Source organism: Galendromus occidentalis, unplaced genomic scaffold, assembly GCF_000255335.2.
Source record: "Galendromus occidentalis unplaced genomic scaffold, Mocc_1.1 scf7180000076006, whole genome shotgun sequence".
Lineage (NCBI taxonomy): Eukaryota > Metazoa > Arthropoda > Arachnida > Mesostigmata > Phytoseiidae > Galendromus > Galendromus occidentalis.
Window position 1 is genome coordinate 617,186 of NW_003803996.1, and position 22,103 is coordinate 639,288.

Here is a 22,103-nt window from a genome sequence, read left to right on the forward strand (position 1 = left end):
CTGAGTGAACGAGGGTACATTATTCTCGACGCGTCTGCGGAATCTCGTTCCGGGCGTGGAGGAAGTCTCCTGACCCGAAGTATGTGTATGTTTGAGCGGATGCGGTTTGCGACTGGAAGAAGTTACTTCGAATGGAAAAGTGGCGCTTGTTTACCTCGAGCAAACATTTCCCTTTTTGATTCGGTTTCCTGCGCAAGAGGAATTCGCGTGCACAGGAAGTCGTCCTGCATGCGGGTGAAAATCGCTGCGTTCCCTGCGTCATACAATTAATTGTCCGGCTGCCGCTCAAGAAATGCTGGACGTCGGAGCTCCCCACGCATGATGGGAGATCGCGTTCAACGTACACCTCTTTAGCCGCTCGGAGCGAATTCCTAAATCATCCGGGATGTGTGACGTGTCGCGCGATGCTTCTGCCCGACGGCGTTCTTGGCTTTCGCCGACCGTCGAAGCCTCCGATGAAGGGAACGCATTGAGCAGGAACTTGTGAATACGGAGTTGTATTCCCGGAGTTTCTCTTGAGGTTGCCAAGAGGATCGGCTCGCATGATAGAGAGCCCCTATTGTGACCTTGAGGAACATGGAACTACACATGAAGGAAAATACCTGAATTTTGTAGAACCAACGTTTATGTTCATATGAATAAAATAAGGACCATGTTTCACACCGATTCACTGCTTCTCAGAGTTATAGACAAATACTGTATTGTGTTTGTTTGCGCTGAAGTCCTGCGACTTCAACACATCCATACTCTCAAGGTATTGAAGTTGTGGTATCGAAATAATGGATTTGTTAACAATCTCTATAACATTGGGTTTCTTATCTAAGCCTACCTAAGAACACCTTTAGAGGATGCTCTGCTCACAATTTAATTCCTTATTTTGTGATTCGCGTTCACAACTTGAGAATTCCTGTTGAAATTGAACACGACAGGGGATTTACAAACGATTCGAGAACCGCACTGCGAAAAGGACTGCGTTCCGTTCCGCTGGATCGATGAACAGCATACACAGTCGTCGTTTCTGGTTGGTTTCTCAATCGGTGGATTTTCCGAATGTATTCCTAAATACTCATCCGGTGGCTCCAGGGTTTATACTCATTACACGGATTTTCTAGCGGTAAGTGATTGTTTTCCTTGGATTTTACACTGACGAGTTGCCTTCTCCCAACATCGACTTGAATCATCTGGAAAACCCCTCATTCAATGTTTTCCTCCTTGTCTTTCGCAGGGATTGATTCCGTGAAAATCATCCTTGATGAATTCGGTTGGGAATCGTCAGCCGTCACGGGTTAATCGTGCGATCTCAGCATAGGAATGAATGTAAGTTTCTCAAGTCGAATCGATGACATATCGTTTGTGTGACCATCACAGCGATATTTCTTGGCGTGACTCGAGCGTCAATCACCTTCACTCATTGAAGTTATGACCGGGATGAAGCACTGGAAAGGACTGATAAGGCCGAATGTCACTGTACGTCGTCGTATATTGTTCAGTCAGTCGAAAATGATGTATGCTGCGTTTACTGGCGCAAAATCGTCTTTCCGCTTCCATTGTCCGGTGAAAGTTTCTCATAGTTTTCTTGCTCTCAACACTGCTCTATGGGGTTTCTCGGTGATCGCTCGAATCGGATGGTGGATTCGAACGACACGGAGCGTCCTTGTGACGCGATTTGCTTTCGTCGTTCTGTCGGATCTCTTTCGATCTTTTCTCACACAGTGGGTGCAATTCTCCATCGTGAACGATCGCAGCTCGGTAAACAAGTCTCAATCACATCAACAACATCCTCATGTTCTGTGTTCTCATTTCCATCTTCAATATTCCACGCGAGGGAATGTGATCGCATGGTGGGTTTTAGGGAATTTCACCAGGAGCAACTGGAATTGGATGGAGTTGTTTCGCTCGAGAATTCGATCGTGAACATCCAATTCAGTTTCTTTCTCGCTAGTGAACAGAACCATGCTGTATTTTAATCGAGTTGATCTTCGGGTCCCGATGAATTTTCATCTGTCGAGGCGAGCGGTCTCGGTTCGCTACAACCACATGTTGTTCTCTTGCTTGCGGTAGAGGGAGTTTCATGCATAAATCTCCGCAAGTATATCTTAGTGTAGAACAGTCAATGAATTCTTGAGAGTAACGACCCCGTAGATGGCTAAGCTCGGGGAGCTCTCTCGATAGCATCGTGATGCCCTCACCCTTAAGCGCTCGATGTCGTTCTCTCTCGTCAGTTGTTCTCTGAGATACGCCGGGTCGTCTGTCTTATGAGCGCGACCGATCGGCTTGCTGAAAAGTCCCCGATATGGACTTCTGCATATATGCTTACTCAATCGCATGCCACATGTGATCCATCACTCTGATGTACATAAGTATGTAGCTGCTTTGCGGGTAAACGATTGCAGCGCGCGGTTGAACCGGTCGCGAGAGGCCCGATTCACTTTTCTACGATCTAGGGATTCGTCCCCTGATGAACTGCCTGTTGAAAATACGTCCGATTGACTGATAGCTGTAGCGTAGAAATCGGCTGATCCGAATGGGGTATTTGAGCACATCTATCGACGGCAAGTCGCTAATCCTCAATCGACAATTCTGCTGGACACGTTCGATTCATGAACGTGCCCTGATCGGACACAGCTGAAAATCGTATCAACTGGCTATGGCGATGGCACGAGGAATAATTGCTACGCATGCGATCATTTCCGGTCGTTTGCGTCCAGAGATGTTCCTTATTCCAGTGGTCGTCATTCTCCGGTAACCGCATCATTAAGGATCACGAAAAGGGTCATACTCTTGGTAAGAGATCTAGGAGGAAGGTACAGTAGGTCAACCCCTACAGTAGGTCTATAGTTCGCATGCATCTTGGTAGTAGAATAGAGAAGGATGAAGAAACGCTATAGGGTCTCAGAATACTATAGAGCACAGACAGGTCGCTATGCAATCCTGGCTGGTCTATATGCGCGCGAACTCCTCCCTGACCGAATTGAAATCGAAAACGAATTGGATTCTCCTTCCGGATTCCTCTCACTATGAATTCCGTTTTCTCTCCTTGAAATTCTCGTTTGTTTGTCCGTTCGTCCGTCCAAATGCCATGACGCCATTTCTTTTGATGTTTTAATTAGATAGCTCGGAACAGGGCTTTTGTTTTTTCTCTCGGTGTCTGCCGAACGAATTTCGATAGTTCTTCCGCAGGTCTTGTTCCGCGACGACTTCAGCCGAAGCTTCGGTCGAGCGGCATAGTCGAGGAATCTTTTGTTCTCTGGTGAATCTTCCCAGATATCTTCAGAGATGTGAAGCAGAGATTAGATCGGCAATTTTCTCAAAACTGAGATTAGAATAAGCCACCTGGTTCATCTCGTGTCTTCACCGTGTTCGGAACCGTGTGGAATCTCGATTTGTATTTTTGCCAGTATCCCGTCAATCATCGACTTTTGGCTAGCAAGTTCGCGCCCATGAATTATTCCGAAAGGTCTACAGATCTGAAGGCGGTACTTCAGGAGGGAGGGAGGGTCCGAGATCCGGGTCAGTAGATACCCTGTTCTCTCAGTTCGGGAAGTACAGACTCATCGTAGAAATAGGAGTAGGATATGCAGATTGGTCTGAGTGTCTACGGTAGAGGTCGAGAATACAGTCGTTCTGCCTATATCGACAGAAGAAGTATCGTAGATGATACGGTGGGACGAGAATCAGGCATCCATTTGTACGACTTGGAAAAGTCATTCGTTTCACCGCTGCCGCAGCAGCTGACGTAGATCTGTTCTCAAACGGGAATCGAGATGAAAATCTTCAGTATGTTCTGCTTCGAAATGTCAGGCCCCTGTCAGCGCGTTTTTGCCTTGGGATGGAGGGTGGCGAAACGAACCGCTGACCTGAGTGGCCTCGTTTCGGCAAAACCCGAACCGTTAGATATGGAGTCTCTTCTTTAAATTCTTACTGACAATGGTGAAGTCAAGCTGTGGTCGAGATTATTGTTCTGTCTGTCTGTCCGGAGAATTCGGGAAGTAAGCTTTCTCATTGGAGAGAGGATAAAGCCCTGGCGTGACGTCAACAGAGATCCTGCTTTCTTCCATTCCGAAGCACGCTGAGAGAAGATCACAAGCTTAGCGGTCGATAGCAGTTGGAGGGGATCAGGAACTGGGTAAGTCTCCGTAGAGGGCATGTGGAGATACTCCTTCACAGCGAAAAAAAAATAGCCGAACAATTGGTCGCGGAGGAGAGGGGTCAGGAGAGGAGGATCATGGGCGAGGAGGCGCGAGGCTGTCTCTCATCATCTAAGAATATCTAATCGGAGCTCTAGAATTCGTGGGCATGAAACAAAGCGTGTTTGGGGGGCTGTGAGGTTTCGAGAGAGCTTGCCGAACGATCCCGGTGCACGAGGGATCCGGGGAGGATTGATATGAGCCGTTCATTCAATACTTCGGAGCTCTGTTCGGATTGTCCGAGCTTTCACATGACGGCCCACCCAAGCCGAGCGCATACGGACGTCGCTTTTGAAAACCTCAATATCCATGACATGAGCTTGAGAACAAAAACAAGCGCCGAGTTTGCGAAAAGGAATTGGCCGTTCCGGTAAGGGGGTCGGGAGGGGGCCTTTGAGAATGGCTTCCTTGAAGCGCGTCTGTCCCGATTCTTTTTGAACTTTTTCGATGGTAGATCTTTCTCGTTTTCGTGGGACAACCAAACGAGAACGAATTCGAAAATTTCAATAGGAATGACATCGAGTCCCCCGAGAACTCATAACCGATGCATGCAAAGTTGCTTCATTGACGGGCTCTTGATAAGATATTCATTTCATTCGACGACTTGAAGCTTGAGGCCGTCGAGTAACTACTTTTCCGAAGTCTTTCGGAGATAGTACGGACTCGATGCTAGATCGACCTCGAACATCATCGGGTGGCCATAGAGGGCGACAATTTAAGGAAGTACAGGGCAGATTCAGCTTTCTGACGATCAGGTGGGTACTTGTGCGGCACCGATTTGAGTGGTGAGCGAATGTGCGGGCGAGCTCGCGAATATCGACAATTGTGGTTTTTCTTCTTGTGTGGAAATCGTGCAGGAGGTTTGTTTCGTGCAGGTTTGTCGCTGCTGTAGCTGCTCCAGAGTGGGTGAATTAGAGTTAGAGTGATGTGGTTGGTTGATGGAGCATGGTTGTTCGCGTGAACTGTTCGAGACGAACGCATTTGATGATGCATTCAATCTACGTTTGTTTCACTTCAGAAAGATAAGCCTGGGGCTAGATTTTGCTTAAGAGTGAGATGCAGGGGAGAATCAGGCGAACGCCTCGAGCGAAACGGACGCCCGATTTCGTCGAGCTTAAGATCCGTGAGCGAGTTGGCACTGTGACAAATTCGAATCCTGGCTTCGAAGATCTCTCGGCCATTTAGCTAACATGTGCATCAGGTTTTGTTGACGTTTCGTGTCGGAAGCAAGGTCGGTCTGAGGTGAGGGGAGCGGGGGAAGCAATCGGGGTATGGTCGTGGAACCGAGGGAAGATTCGATCAAGTCGAGAAAAGGCTTCTTGACTCGAATTGGAAAAGGATTGGGGACACATGCAGCGTTTCCTCTGGTTTCCGGGAAGGATCTTGGGACAATGGTCCCCAGGGTAGAACATGCAAGGTATTCATACATAGTTTCGGGCTGTCGTTCGTCGGGTTCAATTGTTGTTCTTTCGCCCTCTCCGCCGCGGTCTCGCAGCTCCACTCCGTATGACTGGTACGCCGGAGCATGTCAGCGACTCGCAGTACGAAATCACGATGAATGATTCACAACCTTAGCTTGTGGGGTCTCGTTGGCCCCCTGTGATTGCTGCCTTCGCAACTATTACCACCGTCGTGGGATTTTTCTGGAACGTGTCTCGAGCCGGATGAGTGAATGAGACTCCTCCGGATTCACCGAAGTATCGATGGCCTTCGCCCTGTGTCAACTGAGACGTTTCATAGTCCGCAAGTTGTGGCCAACCAATCCGAGGGGTTTAAAATTTGTTCACTACGAGCATGGTCGGACGACTCCAACTTGCGTTTGGCTTCGCGGCCCACGCTCAGCTGAGCCGTACAGGTTCCCAATCGCGCTTCGGAAATGTCGACTTTTATGAAATGTTTCAATAGGTCTCGATCGACCAGACAAGACTCGCTTCCACAAAGGAGGGCGTGGTGCGAGAAATGTGTAACGACCATTTTCGTAATGGAGAGCTACAATGGCAGAGTGCATGTAACACGAAATAATCACTTTTGTACTTGATCCGCTGCTGGGAATTCAGCGATTCGGCTCATCTTCCACTCCGGCATTCGAGATCGTGGTCCGACTGTCAGGCGAAGTCTATTTGGATAATAAAAATGAAATTTCCGCGATAACGACCGCGTACTTCAGAATCACCCTCCTTTGGAGGATATCTTGTGGATGCGGAGAAGTCTACTCGTTTTGGGTCCGCCTAATATTTCGCAGCGACAGTTCGCTGTTCGAATCTGAGGAACCGTTGGTTCCTGTCAGTACTTCGGAGAGGAAATTATATTCAATGACACGTTCTCGGAAGAAAGAGGATTAGAATAGGAAAAATGTCAACAGTGGTAAAACAGTTCTCACGGCCGGCACTCGAGCCAAGGTTCTTGAGATTCGTCATCTTCGTCAGCTCGGGTACTGCTTGTCCTTGGGGTTGATTACGAAGTGTAGTTACGACTCACTTTCTACCATCAAGTTTCTCTTTGTACGAAGTCTAAAATCGACCTCACGGAGGAAGGGCGGCGCTGTTATCGCCGCCCGTTGTTCCTCCGTCGTCTGTCGCTTCGTCATCGTGACTTCTACGTCTAGCAGTTCCCTGTGCTTCTGATAGAAGTCGGGCTTCTTGAATGGCAAGTTGGCCCACTCCCATGATCTCCGGAACTGCTAGATCTTGGGGCCCTCCTTGTCTATGAGCCGTCTCAAGGCTGCCCTCCGATCCCGGATGAGGGAGTGCCGGTCTACCCGGTGGAGCGCCGGGTTGCCGATGCAAAAACTCCTCCAACGAGTGATCGATCTTGGTGATCTTCTGATGTATTCGTCCTAGCTCCATCTTCAGGTCGATCCGCATATCCACAAGATTCGCGAGAACCTGGATCGAACGGGAGCTCGTTAAGCATTCTGGAGTCTTTCGGTGTACTCACGCCGGGAGTCCGGAACAAACCTGTTGGTAATCTGCGTGAGGCGCGACCTGTTGGCCCGATGAAGGGGCGGCCATGATCGCTGGAACCCTAGTCGCTCCAGTGCTCTGATCAGAACTGACACTGATTTCTCCAGCTGATTCCTCAATGGTTTCGTGACGAGAACTCGCCATGGTCTTCCCTGTCGAGTGGGAAGGCGCGTTAAATAAGATTTTCCGGGAATCCTATGCGAGAAGATCCCTCTGGAATCGCTAGCCTCATAGACGACATACCCCATTTGGAGAATCTAGTAGCTGCTTGACTAGGAGTTTGGCCGCCACCGTTTCCGGTGGAGACTTTTGAGGAACCTTTACTCGCTGCCGAATCTGTTCCTTCCTGAAAGCGAGAAAAGTAGAGGGGAACGATGAGACGATCCAGTGTCCTCCGGCTTGCTCAAAATTGGCTGCGATCGAACCGGAGTCATCTCAATTAATTTTCTTGTCGTTTCCCCAATCAATCCTTCGGATGATCGTTCGACTTCGCTCCGGGGCTGCGAATCGATCGAGGGCGGAATGCTCTCCTCGAGATTTCTACCAATGGATGCCGCACTTCAGAAGCTCCACTGAAAAAATCCCACTCTCGGACCTCCTACACATCCCGATGAATAGATTCGAGTCTGTTCCATACCATTGGATCTTTCGCAACATCGAGATCATTCTCTTTCTCTCGGTGCATCCCCAGATGATAGAATCGCTTGTTATTGTCCGAAGTAATGCTCCGAAGTTCTCAATGGGACTCAGCCGCCCTACATTGGCAATGTGAGTTTTCAATCTACCCTCCGAAATGATTCGTTGGAGTGGAACTTCAACGAATCATCAAAGTGTGGATCCTGTAGGGAATTCCTCCCCCCATAATAATCGACGTTCACTCTGGCTATCGTGTTCTATCTACACAGGAATCCGCCGAAAAATTCCTCGGTGCTTCTGCGGGAGATGGATTTTTCATTAATGTTCTGGCTCCGTAAGCTTGGCTTACCTTCTCAGCGACTTCTGGCGCACCGGTCGAGGACGTGGTGGTTATCGTTGTGGTCGTCGGAGTCGCGGCAGCGGCTGTTGTGCCGGTGTTCTCTTTGGAATCGGAACGGAGAGCGGCCCATCTGGACAGCTTCGGGCCCGCCGAGGGGTGCAATGCGCTAGGAGCCGGAGGCTCACTTACGTTGATTGACACGTTGCGGGGTAGCGGGACATGGGGTGCGTGCGAGGCAGGGTGGCCAGGGTGTACGGGGTTAGAAGCGGGTGTTTCTCCGCCAGCTGGAAACGATGCCGTCATGTTGCCTTTCTCAAGGTCAATCGAAGGCGGTCTGTGCTGCTGGTCCACGGTTGAGGCTGGAATTTCCGTGGAGAAAAAAGACGCATCAGATATGCGAACTCCGCTCAATCGTCAAAGAGAGCGACCGGATCCCGAGGATTCGGGCTCAAGCTGGTGAGAGGGCGGAGTGTGAAGAGGAGTGAATAGAGGGCAGGCGGGCCGGGTTCACCGGAGGACCACAAACAATCAGCTTTCAAACCTTTGCGGAACTTCGAGAAGATCTTTCGAACGAGATGGTCTTGACTCAATTCTTGCAGAGGCTCGTTTTTACGTCGTTCTGCGAGTTCTTTTTCCCGTTTGACGTCAGATACTTTTCTGAATATCAACCGATGTCGTAGGTTGTAGGTTAGAAGAAGATTCCGGGCGAACGAATTTGCGAATGCATGGTAGAAGTTTAGAACTTCCAGGAGCTTGTCCCTCTTAATCGAGTGTAGATCGCAGTACGTCAAAGCGCGGACGTTGGCGCAGCTTTGGCCTATCGTTGGTTCCCGCCAAAAGCAGTCACCGAACACGTCGCCTTTTCCTGGAAGCCATGTCGAAGAGAAAATCAATGAAATGCCTCCGGGAAACTTCCCGTCCGCCGTGGAGGAGAATCCATGTCACTCTTGTGGGAGCGAAGTGATAACACCTGTCGCCGAAATGCTCCCTGCAACCACCCGCGCATTCTTGACGACTCACCTAAGATTGCAACGACCTCTTCATCTTGGATGACTTCCAGACTTCCTGACACGACAAAAGACAGCGTGTCTATCGATTCCCCTGTGTGGTAGAGGAGATCCCCGGGCGCCGAATGATCCATGGAAAAATACATTGCCAAGGCTCGCAGGCAGCCGTCCGAGGCAAGTCGGAACGCCGGATGTTCGTTGAAGACCTGAAGGACGAGAATACATCCTCGGTGGAACCAACGGATCTCGACAAAAATTATAGGAACACTGTGAAGGTTCGAATTTTATCGATGAGCTTACCTTTCGGTTTAGGTGTACACAGATATCGGCCGTCATGTCTTTAGGACAGTAGCCTAAAACTTTTTTAGTGTCAATGCCCCTAGACATTGTCCACGTGGAAACGACGTAATCCATGACGCGCTCACTGAGTGCCTTGGGAACTTCATGCAACTTCATGAACTCCCTCACGTTGTTCAGCATCTCATGGTAGCGAGCAGTGGCCGAAGTCATCTGCTGGATGATTGTCGTTACATGTCCAAAGATCGTGGCATAAAGTAACGCTCCTATCACCATCATACAGATTGTGAACACCTGCAACGACAAGCCGATGTTTTCTCTGTTCCAACACGATTCGAATCATTCGCGTCTCCCAAGTTTCCCGAAACGAGGGAGTCGATTCCGTCGAGCCTCGATATTGTCAGGCCTCTAGCTATATACGTCATAATGTGCTGTTGTCAGGACTAGGATGAGCTCCGCCAACGGCCTAGCTGTCGCTATGCGAACGGTCGCTTGCCTTTTCATTGTCGGTCTCCGCGGCGACGTTTCCGAAGCCAACGGAAGTCATACAGGTCATTGTGTAGTAGAGGGACGTGACGTACATGGTGCCCCTTGCAGGACCCCCCTTCAGTTCAGCCTTCCCGCCGCCGGGATAGAAAAATCGGAATTCTTCTTTTGTTGTGTTTGCCAACTTCCAGAGCCAACTGAAGGTATATCCATTTTCAGCATCGCTGCGTCCGATCGAGTACCTGCGAGAGGCGAGAGGCTCTTATAGGACTGATATTGTTTTCGTTAGTCGACGCCGTCGTCGTCTTCTTCTCCTACCCCTTCCCACAATCCTTGCGGACGCATTCGAATTGTACATATATTCGATCGACGATACGACAAGTTCCTACTCGATGGTCAACTTACCAAATGCAAGCGAGCCAATGCGCGACAAGCATATAGAAACATAGCAGCAAGATTAACATCGCAGCACCGTATTCTAAATATCGATCCAGCTTACGGACAACCCGTCCCAATCGGAGGAGTCGAACGACTTTCAATGCGCTGAACAAACTCCCGATGCCTTGTTGCTGAAATCAATGGGATCGAAGTCAGTATATCGAGACATGCACGAATACTCCAGCACATGAATCAGACGTTCTGCCGATGCAGGCGAATAATCTCGTATTGTTTATATCGGGACGCTATCCGCCATCAGTCTGCAATTCTTTTCTGCTGCAGTTTGTATGAGAGGCTCGATCATCGAGTCACCGGAATCTTGCGGCTGATATGATAAACGTAAAATAAAGAGTTTCGTTCAAGATGACCGCGCTCTTATTTTTACGGTCTGAAGCCGTCGGCGCGTCCGGGCTCCCTTAGGAGAGCGCGACCTTAAAGAGTTCAACTTTTATGGTCTAGCTGAGAGGAAGCCCGTAAAATGCTTCGCCGAAGATGGTTTTCCGCTTCCACTGGGCCGCCGTCGCGGTAGCCGATCTTTGCGACAGCGACGTCCACAATGCCTGCTTAAGGCTGCGGAACAGTCAACGATTGAATCCAGAATAGAGTCCCGGACGTCGGTGTCGGCAGACGTCGAGTATACGTACATCTTCACTTCCGTCAAAGGCATTGAATACATCGTAGGGTAAACAGGACAGTAGGTCGATGGTGAACCAACTTTTCAGGTAATTCATTCGTATGATCTTAGGGTCCGAGACGACCTCGCCTCCGGGACCTGCAAACAATGGAGGCCGAGTCAACAAATGTTCAGAATTCGCATCCAGAAGCCGCACTCCTAAACTGAATATTTATATCCGGAGGTTGTGGCTCCAAGAGCTCTATCGCGCCCACGACTCAGAATAAGAATTCCTTACCCACGAAGGTTGTGTGGAAGTTTAGTACAATATCAATGAAGAATATCACGTCGACGATTGAGTCCAGAACAAGCAATGAGACATCGTCGGACGTTTTGTTTTTGAATGCCACATTGTACGGCACCATTATTGCAGTGTAGAACGTTAAACAGAGAATTATCCAATCCCATATTGCCTGGAACGAGGTTTCTGCGTTATTCCCGATCGCCGTGACAACCCTACAAATTAACCGGCCTTGGGAAGAGAAATCACATCCTGGGCTGCAGAGCAATATCGGAGCTCCCTGAACAACGTCGGAGCGTCACAAATAAAAATAATGCTATCCAATCTGATTGACTGCAGCCTTAAACTCGGGGGAAGCTCTGGAGACATCTCCTGCCCAGGACCAGGAGCCCAACGATGATCTACCGGCGCGTTCTGCACGGGGCTCGAGAAACTTTGTCTGAAAACCCGCGAGCGAGGATTGCCCGATCCAAGGGAAACTCGTAAGGACATTCTGGAGTGGATTATTCTTCGACCGAACGAGTTCATGGAAGATGGAGCAGGATGCGAAAAATTTCGAATGCAGGGCTTTCACCAGAGCCTTAGCTGGTCGCCTGCGAGGGTACTGTCATGGAAGATAGGAGGCCTGTACTTAATGTGCGCGGTATACGCCCTGTTGCTCTCGGCCATAGTTCGTCGCCTCATGGGAAAGCTGACTTCAAAAGATAACAATGCTATCTACCTCTGATTCTGTTGACTATACTGTCCACCGCCTGAGTGCGTCCCGGGCTCCTAGAGGCAAGGGTTGGAGAGCGATGGGGGAACAGTGTAAGGATCAAGAACGGATGAACAATGAGCTGCGGCGAGCGGGTTTCCAATCGGGGGACGAGTCATTTTCGATAGATCTCAGGTCCCCAGCCATGGGGGATATCATGTGCGCATCGAGATCCCGCGATTTCAGCAGAGAAATAGAAAATGGCGGCTTCCTCTATCTTGTAGGCTCATCCAGGGAGCTTGGGACAGACCGACGAACCTCCAGAATATGCTCAAGTCAGAGAGGCACTTCTGAGTGTCCTGCTGCACGATCCATCGGCTAGACCGCGTGCGAGGAGCGGAACCTATCGGGAAACCTCAAGGGATCGTCGTTGGTGTCATCACCAGGAAATATCCTTGATCGTATCCTCTACTCGCGATGATCTCACTCAGCTCCAGCGTCGCCATAAATGGCTATCCTCATTCATGGGGCGTCTCGGGACGTCGAGCAACAAGCCGAGAGCTTTATTTTGGCCTGCGATACATATTACTTGTGGGGATTACCGGACATGACTTGGAGCAAATAGCCAAAACAGAATTCCCGCGAATTTCTCGCACGCAGACGCGTTTCCGAGGTTCGGAGAGCCTTTTTTCAGCATGACATGATCCCTCAACTCGGAATTTCCGACATTCCGGTCAGACTGATGGCGAGGAGATTAAGCTCGGTACTTACTTTGAAGGCACAGTAGTGAAGCAGAATATGAGGTGGTGTTTTCGGAGCTTCTTGACGGTATTGTGGAAGTACCTCAGCATTTAAGCTCATCATGTGCGCTATCTGGGACTGTTTAGAGCTGTGTTCACTTTTGATAGCCACCGGCAAGTGAGATGAGAATTGCACCAGAACCGACCTGCGGGGGAATGATCGATTATTTCGCGAGCTGTCTCCGTCAATCCCATGCGAACTCTCTAATCGCTATTAGGGAATATTCATTCGCGGATTTTTTCCTGATCTACTGGGCCTCTCGTTTTCGGAGACCATGATATCACCGAGCTGCTCGTCGCCTTCAGCCTTCAGCCTTGATTACCGCGCAAATCCTGCGAAATCTCCGAAGCGCATGCGGATCCTTTTCCTGTTACTTCCCTCGCGGAGAGACGAATGTTTTGTCGCGGAGCTTTTCTCTACGTACCTAGACTATACGAGATTGAGTGGAGTGTGTTCAGAGCTGGCGGCACCGTCGAGGCCCTAGACACATCCCTGAGTGAGTTTGTGACGGTTCCATGTCTTGAGCTGGATTAGTTTGTCTGCAGGGCCTCGTACCCCGATACCTCAGCAGCTGGAGATCTTCTCCCAGTCGAACGTCTCATGAGACGCAGCTTCGCATCATATTCGAGAATGGTCTCGTGCTCTGATCCATGTAGCATCGAACGCATCAACGGATTTGAGTCTACATCTCATGACGGGAGTTCGTGGCCAGCAGGGAAGCCGAGGAATTTCATTTGTTTTTCTCGTTTTCCTTAGTCCCTGTTGTGCAATCAGACGAGCAGAGAAGATTGAGAACGAGCGAATGCGATTTCCGTAACCGCTTGTGCTTGTCGCAATCGACCGAAAGGAGCCTGCAGCTAGGCGGCTAATCTTGTTTATTCCCTTCAGAGAGATGAAGCCCCAACCCTTCCTTCCACCAGCAGACGGAATCGAATTCGACTATCGGGCATCTTCGGACCGTGAGCTCCCTGCTAGGCTCGACGGACCGCCGTTGCTCGTCTCGAGAATTAGCTAATTCAGATTCCAGCAATGATTTCCACTAACAGAAACAAGTTAGGCTCTCAGGCGGGAAAAACCGAAATTCAAGGGCTATCGAACCCCTGTCGGATAGACCGCTCATCGATCAAATTGCCAAGACGAATTTCGGCAGGTGTCGACAAGGCTCCCTGAACTACTCAGGGAGCGAGCTCAGACAAAATGACTTGTTTTCCGACGCGGTGAACTCTTGTCGATCGGAACCATTCGAACGTTGGAGTACTCCCAAGTCACCGTGAGTAGAAGAGGCATCCTGAGAGAGGAAAAAGGAGCTGTAATACCCCGAAAAGACATGTCATGGTATTAGCACCTTCCGTTGCCGCCTCATCTGCGTTCCCGGGAAGACCACGGCAGGATCGAGGAGTGAGTGAGCCGCTCTAATAGCTATCGCCTTCGGTGGAGCAACTTCGCCCGACACGACTCTTTATCCTCGTTTCCGAAAAGCAAATGAATCCCATAGACCTCGAGGAAAACACACATCGAGCTAAGAGGAGCCAGCGTGGTGCCGTGGGAAGGGACCGTAGGCTGCGAGAGCGCTGAGTTTTCACCCAATTCGAGGATTCGATGTATTTCCAGGGCTAATCCAAGAGGTCGTCGATGGCGGGACTCTGATCATGCGTCGAGAAAAAGTGTCCTGCAGTAGCTCGGTAGTCTCATCTGATTTCATTTTGTGCCTAAGCCTCGCACAGGGCAAGACTCAGCATCCAGAAGTTCGCCGCAAGGAACTTGTTGCTGATTTGACACGTGTTCGCGCGCCATGAAATCGAGCTCCGATTGGGGTTCGAGATTATTCCGGTGAGCGCGCTCCTCTCAGTCCGGAATTCTCCGTTTCAGTCCGAGATTCTCCTGAATATTTTGAGCGAACTCGAAATCGAAACAAATCGAGTCGATCGACGACGATTTCCGATGTCAACTCCGGGCTCGCTGTCGTCCTGTGCCAAGGGAAATAGACCTGCGTGCAGCAGACATGCAATCGACCCGAGGACTTTCGGTCCCCCCGTTGGAAGAATCGGAAGAGCCGGAGGACGACGACGAAGACGACGAGGACATGAGGTGAAAGCTGAGGGAATTGCCAGTCACTGTCTTGACAGAGGAAGGAATGACCTTTCGGCAAATTTGCTGGTGCCAAGCTCCCCGAGGACCGCTGGCTGAGTGCAGGTAGCGCTGCCCGGAGAGCAAGAGATGTTCGCTCAACCGGTCGAAACTCCAAAAAGCAATTCCATAATTGGGAAGTAGAAGGGAATCGAAGTAAAGCTCTTGTTGATATAGGCGGACGCTTGGCTCCGGGTGCTCTCTAATCCAGTGCCGAAGCGAGGCGCTTCTCGGCTGAGCCTTTTGCGTCTGTTGGGCGGGAACTGCAGAGCAATCCGTCGCAATAATCTCGTTGCTAGTGGATCTGATGATTCGAGTTGACATTGCCAAAAATCTCCCCGGTTCCTCTCTCGGTGGTGTTTCTCCTCCGCCAGCGATCGCGACTCGCTGAATACCATGCCGTACATAAATAGACGGTTTTCGCTCTGATAGATGTACACAGTGGCGCCGGCTTGCTTTCTTTCGACTCTTTTTCCCATTCACTCGCCTTCATCGCTTTCGACAGCCGACTCGCAATTCACGTGATTTTCTACGCATACAGAGATCGCGATCGCACAGCGATCAACCGAAGGAATTTATTGCTCTGGTGGTACCGTCCGTCCCATCATTCATCTACGGGCCGCTGCTCCCGGAGAAAGGCGGGAACAATCGTCAATAGATACAGACACTACGGGACGACCTTAAACACAGCTTTTCCTTTCCACGCAGAAATTCGCCGATGAAAACAAGTCATTTATTGGCAACGACTTCCTCAGAGCAGACCCGAGGCGACGATTCGGGAGTGAAAAGAATCACCGATCTGTCTCGCTAATGACGCGGGCCCGGCGTTCCCGAGGCTGACGGGAAACTCCATGGCTGCATGGCTGACCGACCCAACCTGGGGTCCATCCGACTCCAATTAAGTCGCGGCTGGAATGCGGGATCGAGCTCGGAGCAGGAAAGGACGTCTGGTTTTTCAAAATTAAAATTAAATCGATGTTACATCGATTTCCCGACCGCGGGAAGCAATTTTTGGCACGCCTTTGGCAAACTTCTATCACACGAGCCGTTAGAAGAGTCGAGAGAGGGTAGAATCCCGACGACGTCTTCTGCGAGTGCGCTGACCTTACCCCGTGTCGTCACGCGCGAGCTAATGAGGACTGATTTAATCCTATGTTATAATAAACTTTTTCAACCCTCTCATTACTATGCACTTGGGGCCGCTCGCTCCTCTCTCCTCTGTAATCGTCGTCTCCGTAGGGTACGGACGTAGTAGACGGACCTGCACACCTACCGGGGAGCCGATCCAGCTCGATCCCGGCCCGCGGGATTCCCCCTCGAGTTTCTCGCCTGCTTTTTCTGATCGGGGCAGCCTGCCGACACGGTAGCAATAAATCCTCGCCATGGCTCTTGTTTCTCTGAATACCATACATTCCGATGCACGCAACTGACGCGGAGCTTCGAATTTCAGGCCGACACAGGACCCATTGCTAAGGAGTTGTGGAGGAAAACCGAAGGAAGAACGGAACAGGATTTTGGCTCGTCTCGATCAGTGCTACCATCGTCGAATTGTGAGCCGATGGCGAGTGAGCTACGTGCTTTCGCATCGCGCGGTGTTTTTCCCTCCAATTGCTTCTTTCCTGACGTTTCATCAATGCTGTCGAGCGATCGGCACCGGCGATGACCGGTTTGCGGTTGGCGCAAAAACCAATATCGAAGTTATTAAATAACTGAGCTAAAGCCTGTCTTTGTTCCCCTGTCCACGGGTTGGAGTTCCTCTCTAATCATAGAGCTTCGCCCGAGGGGGAGAGGCCATTTGAATTATTGCGATCGACCGATGCGAACGCCTATTAATAGGGCTCGCCAGCCCGAATGGCTGATTCCTGCAAGGCATGAATGTGTCCTGCGCCGCGACGGATGACAGCGGAGGACGGGTGACGCCGCCCGAATGCTCGCACTCTACTCAGGAGATGTCTACGGTCCGGAGGACGGGCTCCGTCAAGCTTCCTGCCGGCGAGTGAAAACGTGCGAAAAGACTTACCGACTTCTGGTAACGGATCGGGCCAGACGGGCGAACTTCGAAAGGCCCGCCTTAGCAGCGTCGTCATCCAGAGGTTGTTTCAGAGCGGTGATATCTCGGAATGTCAGGAGAAACAGAACGACGAGATCCTTTTCGTTTTTGATGGGAGCTACGTGTAAGAGTAGCCATAGTGGTGTCCGGTTCCTTTTGTAGAGTAGGATCTCCACCTGCAACAAAGCGCTTCGGTGACAATCTGAGCCAGAACCTCCCCCGTCTTCCGTTGCTCTGTCCATTCGTAGGTTTTTCGCTCAGCCCTCCGTCCCTCCGTCGATTCCTCCGTGCAACGACTGCTGTTTTTCCCTCTAGGTAACGTCGTTTACGTCCAGAGTGTCGTAGACCGCGAGAGACTGGGACTTTTATTGTTTGCCCATCGATTGTATGATTCCTTCGGACGGCGTCACCATCGACAAGTTTCTGCTCACCGTGAAATCTCTTCATCGGTGTCTTCTCTACAGAAGATGGACGAATTCGCAAAATGTTTCAATGTGCGATGTACAGATTGGTATTATCCCTTCCCCAAGTTCAACTCGTCACTGATCTTTTTCGAAGTGATTAGGCAATCCCGTGCCCCACGACTCGGTGCAGCAGGGTTTTGCCACGGCTTTTGTCATGGTGTAGACAAATTACGCAAACATTCGTTCGCGCGGCAAGTTCATCCTATGACTCCACGCACAGAGAGGCTATTGGTCGCGGTTGGATGTACCCGTGAAGGATCACTCGACTCGGCAGTCTGTGACTCTCGGCACAGATTCAATGCATTCCGTCCCGACACCTGGGCGGTGGATAATGACTATTCAGAGCCGAATCGCGGACTGAGCTCGCGGTTCCCATTCTTCCTTACGGATCCTGCTCGCGGCTGCCATGTGCCGCGCATCAACGTTGACTACCTCTCGGCTCTATCGCATTAAATATTCGATTAGCGTCGACTTTGAATATCGAACCTTTGACCCGTTCAAAGGTCAGAATCGTAGGGCTCGATGAGCGTCAGAGATAGCGGAGTAACCTTCCGATATCCAATTCTGAGATTGCTCCTTGACCTACGACGGGGAGCTAAACGGTCGAGATGTGCTGCTCCGAAAGAGCCGCAAGGTCAAGCGTCTTCAATAAGCGAGCGGCCTCCGTTCGAGCGATGAAATAGTCCGTGGGCTCGCGCAACGGAAAGAGCACAGCCTTGTTTCGAAATTGCGGAGTCACTTTCGACGTACACGTCTAGCTATGTACATGAGAGACGCATCGAATGGGTTCCGCTCCGAAGAGGTTTCCGTTTCTTTTGACGGCGGCACGAACGCCATCGACTTGTTCATAGCACTCGGGATGAGAGAGGAATTCAAACGACCGCCTGAATAAGTTTCGATTCTGTCCGACTCTACTGTTCGAAACTTTCGAGTCGACCGAACGGAGGCTCATCCTAGTCTAGCTGTAAAGGATTCATCAACTCTTTTTTAGCAGACTACTGGGAGAAGCTCCCGCTGCTTTCGAAGTAGCTACCGATGTCAGAATCATCGATCATTTGATTCAGCGCTCGCGTCTGGGGGAGTGGAGGATAGTCTTCTGTGAAATGCGTGCGTATCCCCGTTTTCTCGCCGGGATCGCTGAATCAAGATTATGCTCCGCGTAACAGTTTCCGTAGAGCGGGTCCCCTCGAGCGAATGTCCCATCCTACTTCACGGTGGGCGATAAAGAGCCTGGCGAGGCCGAAAGGGAGAGAGCAACTACTGGAATGAGTCGGCCTAGCTTCCAGGAGGACCGGACGTGAATTATGAACCAGTGACGAGTACACCAAGGCCGTCGGATCGATTCGACACAACTAGCACGGCTGCCTGAGCGAGTGTGTCTCGATAAGTGGAAGCAGCATTGCAAGTTGCCACTCAGGACATCGAAGCCTTCGAGGCGCGCCATGGCTGTCTTCAATTGTGGAGAGACGAGGCCATTGTCTTCCACTCGATCACCATTGGAAGCCTTGAGATACCGCTCGGCTAGGTATGCTTGTCTGGAGCGGGATCTTGTCAGAAGAACTCATAGGGCCTGGGAGCTCGACTCTTGTATCGATCGTTGAAATTCTCGAGGTACAAAGTTTTCGGCGTCTCTCGCGTTCGCCTTGATTATGCCCCTCCGAACTCCTCTCTCTTCCGTGATATCGTCGGATCTCGCTAGAAGTCCGCCGGCGCCCTTCGCGCTTCCCACGCTCCTTCGGAATCGCTGTCTGTCTCTGTGCACTGGGATGATTAGGGCCCGCTTCAAGTGTCGCCTCTCATCCAGACCATCCGACAGTAACCGGAAACCCAGGGCGGGAGCGAGGGGGAGCTGACGCTACCGAAAACCAGTCCTGGCAACCCCAGACAAACAGCCAATCCTTCAGACCCCCATGCGGATAACGGGAGTTCCAAGTTCCACAAAATTCTGTTTCAGCGTCGAATCCGTGGACGATCCGTATCCGAGAGACATAGCCCGAGGGTCCTTAACTATCGGCACGTACACTCCTCCGACAAGAGAACATGAGTCCTTTAGAAGGACTAACGGCGTAGGGAGGGGGAAAGGGGAGGAAAATCAAGTAACCCATTTCAATGAGCGACGACCGGCCCGCGAGTCCGTCTCATCAATCATTTCGGAAACCCGACTGGAAAATGTGTGTCCTACCAAGTCTCCCATCAAGATGTCGCGAGCAGCGTCGTCCTTGCTCTGCTTAAATATGCAGGCAGCGAGGTGGCGCGAAATGCTGTGCATAAGAACCCTTATAAAAATAAACTCAGTTTCTTTCCTTCTGCCCCGCTCTCGTATATCAGACAAACGCATGAGCGGAGAACGACGGACGAGCGAAGTAAGGGGGGCGGGGACGGTTTCACGCGAATGTCCGCTGAGGTGGAAAAGCTAAAACCCTTCACAACAAGCCGGGAGGGAAATTCAATTACACTCATCAAACTACCACCGACAAGAAGATGAAGAAAAGTGGCCGCAGCCCCCAACAGAGAACGTGAAACAGGGGGAAGGGGGAGGGGTGGAATCGGAGCGACTCTCGAGAATCGAGAATCTTCCCCACTGCGCTCCTCATGCGTCTTCATCTCACGACACGCTCTTCTTTATTCTCTCCAAGATCAAGCCCCACTCATTTATCCCTCCTCTGCTTGCGTTCGTCTGGGCTCTTGCCCGACTTCCCCGTTTCCCTATGATTCAGACTCACCTGTTCGGACTGGTGGTTTTCCAGACACTGATCGACCTTTTGTATTGTTTGGCGATCGGTCAATTCGCCATACATGAAGGCGCATCTGCACGATTTTTGCATGACTTCGGCTCGGTTGTAGCCCGATATTTTGCAGAATGACTCCGAGCAGTAGACTATGGGATAGTCCACAATTTGAGCGTTGGCGAGAAGGAAACTGCAGTCGGCTGCAAAAGACGAGCACAAGTCGTTAGTTTTAGGATTCCTCGGTATCTGTAGAATCCTATGGAACAAGTCGACGGAGAGCGGGAATACTCTTCGAACAACCGGATTTTCGGGAAGAAAGGACAAAAATCAATAATAAGCGCGTGAATCACTCCGCTATCTCGAGCCGGGGCCCAAGACGTGAACACGAACTCGAGCACACCGAGAGCCACAGGTCCGGGACAGATGGCCCTGCAGCAAGAAAGTCTTGATGTGTCGACACAACATCGGTCCAATCTCCAGGTGGGTAAAAATGGAGCAACTGCACAAGGAATTCCCCTCTGGCAAGCAAACTACCAGTGCAGCGTTCCTCGGGTTAGTCTCCGAGCAGCGTGTTTCTATGCTGATGGTGGCGGTGGCGGCAATATGTAGTAGCATGGCGATTAAGCGTGCGGTCAACTGTGCTAACCAACTGCAATATAAGAAGCTATGTGCTCTCGCTCGAGCGCGCTGGAACAACTGAACGCAGCTGTAATAAAATAAATTGTCTCCCTCCCTTTTCTGCCCTCCGAGAGCTTTCTTCTCTCCCGGCCGAAACTGACCACAACACACGGATTCAGCGGTCCGTGTTCGGTCTCGTGGAGGTTTCCGTCGGTCTTTCCTCACGTCTATCGATACAGACCCGCTCCGGCCGGATCCTCGCACCTCGGGTATCCAGCCCACCGGACTCTTTGTCAGATTCGTCGACGGTGGCTACGACCTCACGAGCCGTGGCTCATTCCCTTCGCTTCTAGGGGTCTTGCGTAGGCGAACACCGGAGCGGCTAATTGTCTGAGAAAGCCTCCCTCGCCTCCCCGGGGGAGTTTTCTTGTGCTCTCCGTCTCGGTGGAACGACGTACCTTCAGGGACGAGAGGTTCTGCATCCGAAAGGATAGAGGATTCAGTCTCAGAAACTCTCGAATCTACATACATCACGCCAAGCGTTTCTGGAGCTTTGCTCGGTTGCTAACCGCGAGCCAGGAAGCGGCAGGTCTGATATCTACGCATCGGGAAGCTGTGATGGATTCCAGCCCGCGGTAACCGACAGGAGAATATCTCGACTTCCCTATTCAGAGAGATGGTATGGAGAACTTCTCCCGATAGGAAAAAAACGGCAGGGAACTTTCTGTTCCCATGCGCCGTATTCCCACCCTTCCATCATCGTGAGTTTTAATAATACCCGAGTCTCGGCGCCGATTTTGCTGGCCTCATCGTGCGATAGATGTTCCGAAACATCGGCGGTTTCCGAACGGAATCACGGACTGCGGAGTTCCGCGCTTCGACTGATCGGAATGACCAGTAAAAACACCGGCGATTCATATCTCACGAGGGACACTCTCCTCTAATGATACACGTGTTCGTCTTCGTTCGACGGATGGAATGATAGTAATCAGGAACTGCGATCGGTCTCCGCAACTTCATCGCCGATTCAAGTAGCGCTCATTCCTCCGGATATTCGTTCCATCCTTCCCCCGGGAACGGCATATCGGAGTTTGCCACGCAATTTGGGTTTGCGGAAGGGTGAGCTCTGTCTTTTGGTTTCCGATGTGTCGCTCATTCCGTCAACCAGCCGTACAAGAAAGTATTCGAGACCTCAGTACAGTAGCGATGAGCGACGCGCTCCTCTTGGGGAATCGAGCCCAGATCCGTCGGCTCACGCGAAGAGAATTCTGACGGGAAAGTAGTCCGTCGCTCGTGTCTCATTGAACTCCTTTTTGTTTTCGCGCAGTGATGCGCAAGGACGAGCAGGCAGT

The 22,103-nt window shown here is 50.9% G+C and overlaps 1 protein-coding gene across 1 annotated transcript in view; it reads right to left on the reverse strand.

Moving 5' to 3' along the window:
* Nucleotides 1-6,709: 6,709 nt before the first annotated feature.
* Nucleotides 6,710-22,103, reverse strand: part of LOC100899109 (potassium voltage-gated channel protein eag-like) — a 36,052-nt gene continuing 20,658 nt past the window's right edge. The window contains exons 2-15 of the mRNA XM_003738540.1: nt 20,128-20,333; nt 16,911-17,116; nt 12,734-12,908; nt 11,266-11,440; nt 10,999-11,126; nt 10,322-10,485; nt 9,927-10,158; nt 9,434-9,724; nt 9,147-9,339; nt 8,668-8,991; nt 8,136-8,485; nt 7,394-7,496; nt 7,145-7,302; nt 6,710-7,072 (exon numbers count right to left, since the gene is read on the reverse strand). Of these exons, the coding sequence (XP_003738588.1) occupies nt 6,710-7,072; nt 7,145-7,302; nt 7,394-7,496; nt 8,136-8,485; nt 8,668-8,991; nt 9,147-9,339; nt 9,434-9,724; nt 9,927-10,158; nt 10,322-10,485; nt 10,999-11,126; nt 11,266-11,440; nt 12,734-12,908; nt 16,911-17,116; nt 20,128-20,333 (3,068 nt within the window). The remainder of the gene's footprint in view (nt 7,073-7,144; nt 7,303-7,393; nt 7,497-8,135; nt 8,486-8,667; nt 8,992-9,146; nt 9,340-9,433; nt 9,725-9,926; nt 10,159-10,321; nt 10,486-10,998; nt 11,127-11,265; nt 11,441-12,733; nt 12,909-16,910; nt 17,117-20,127; nt 20,334-22,103) is intronic.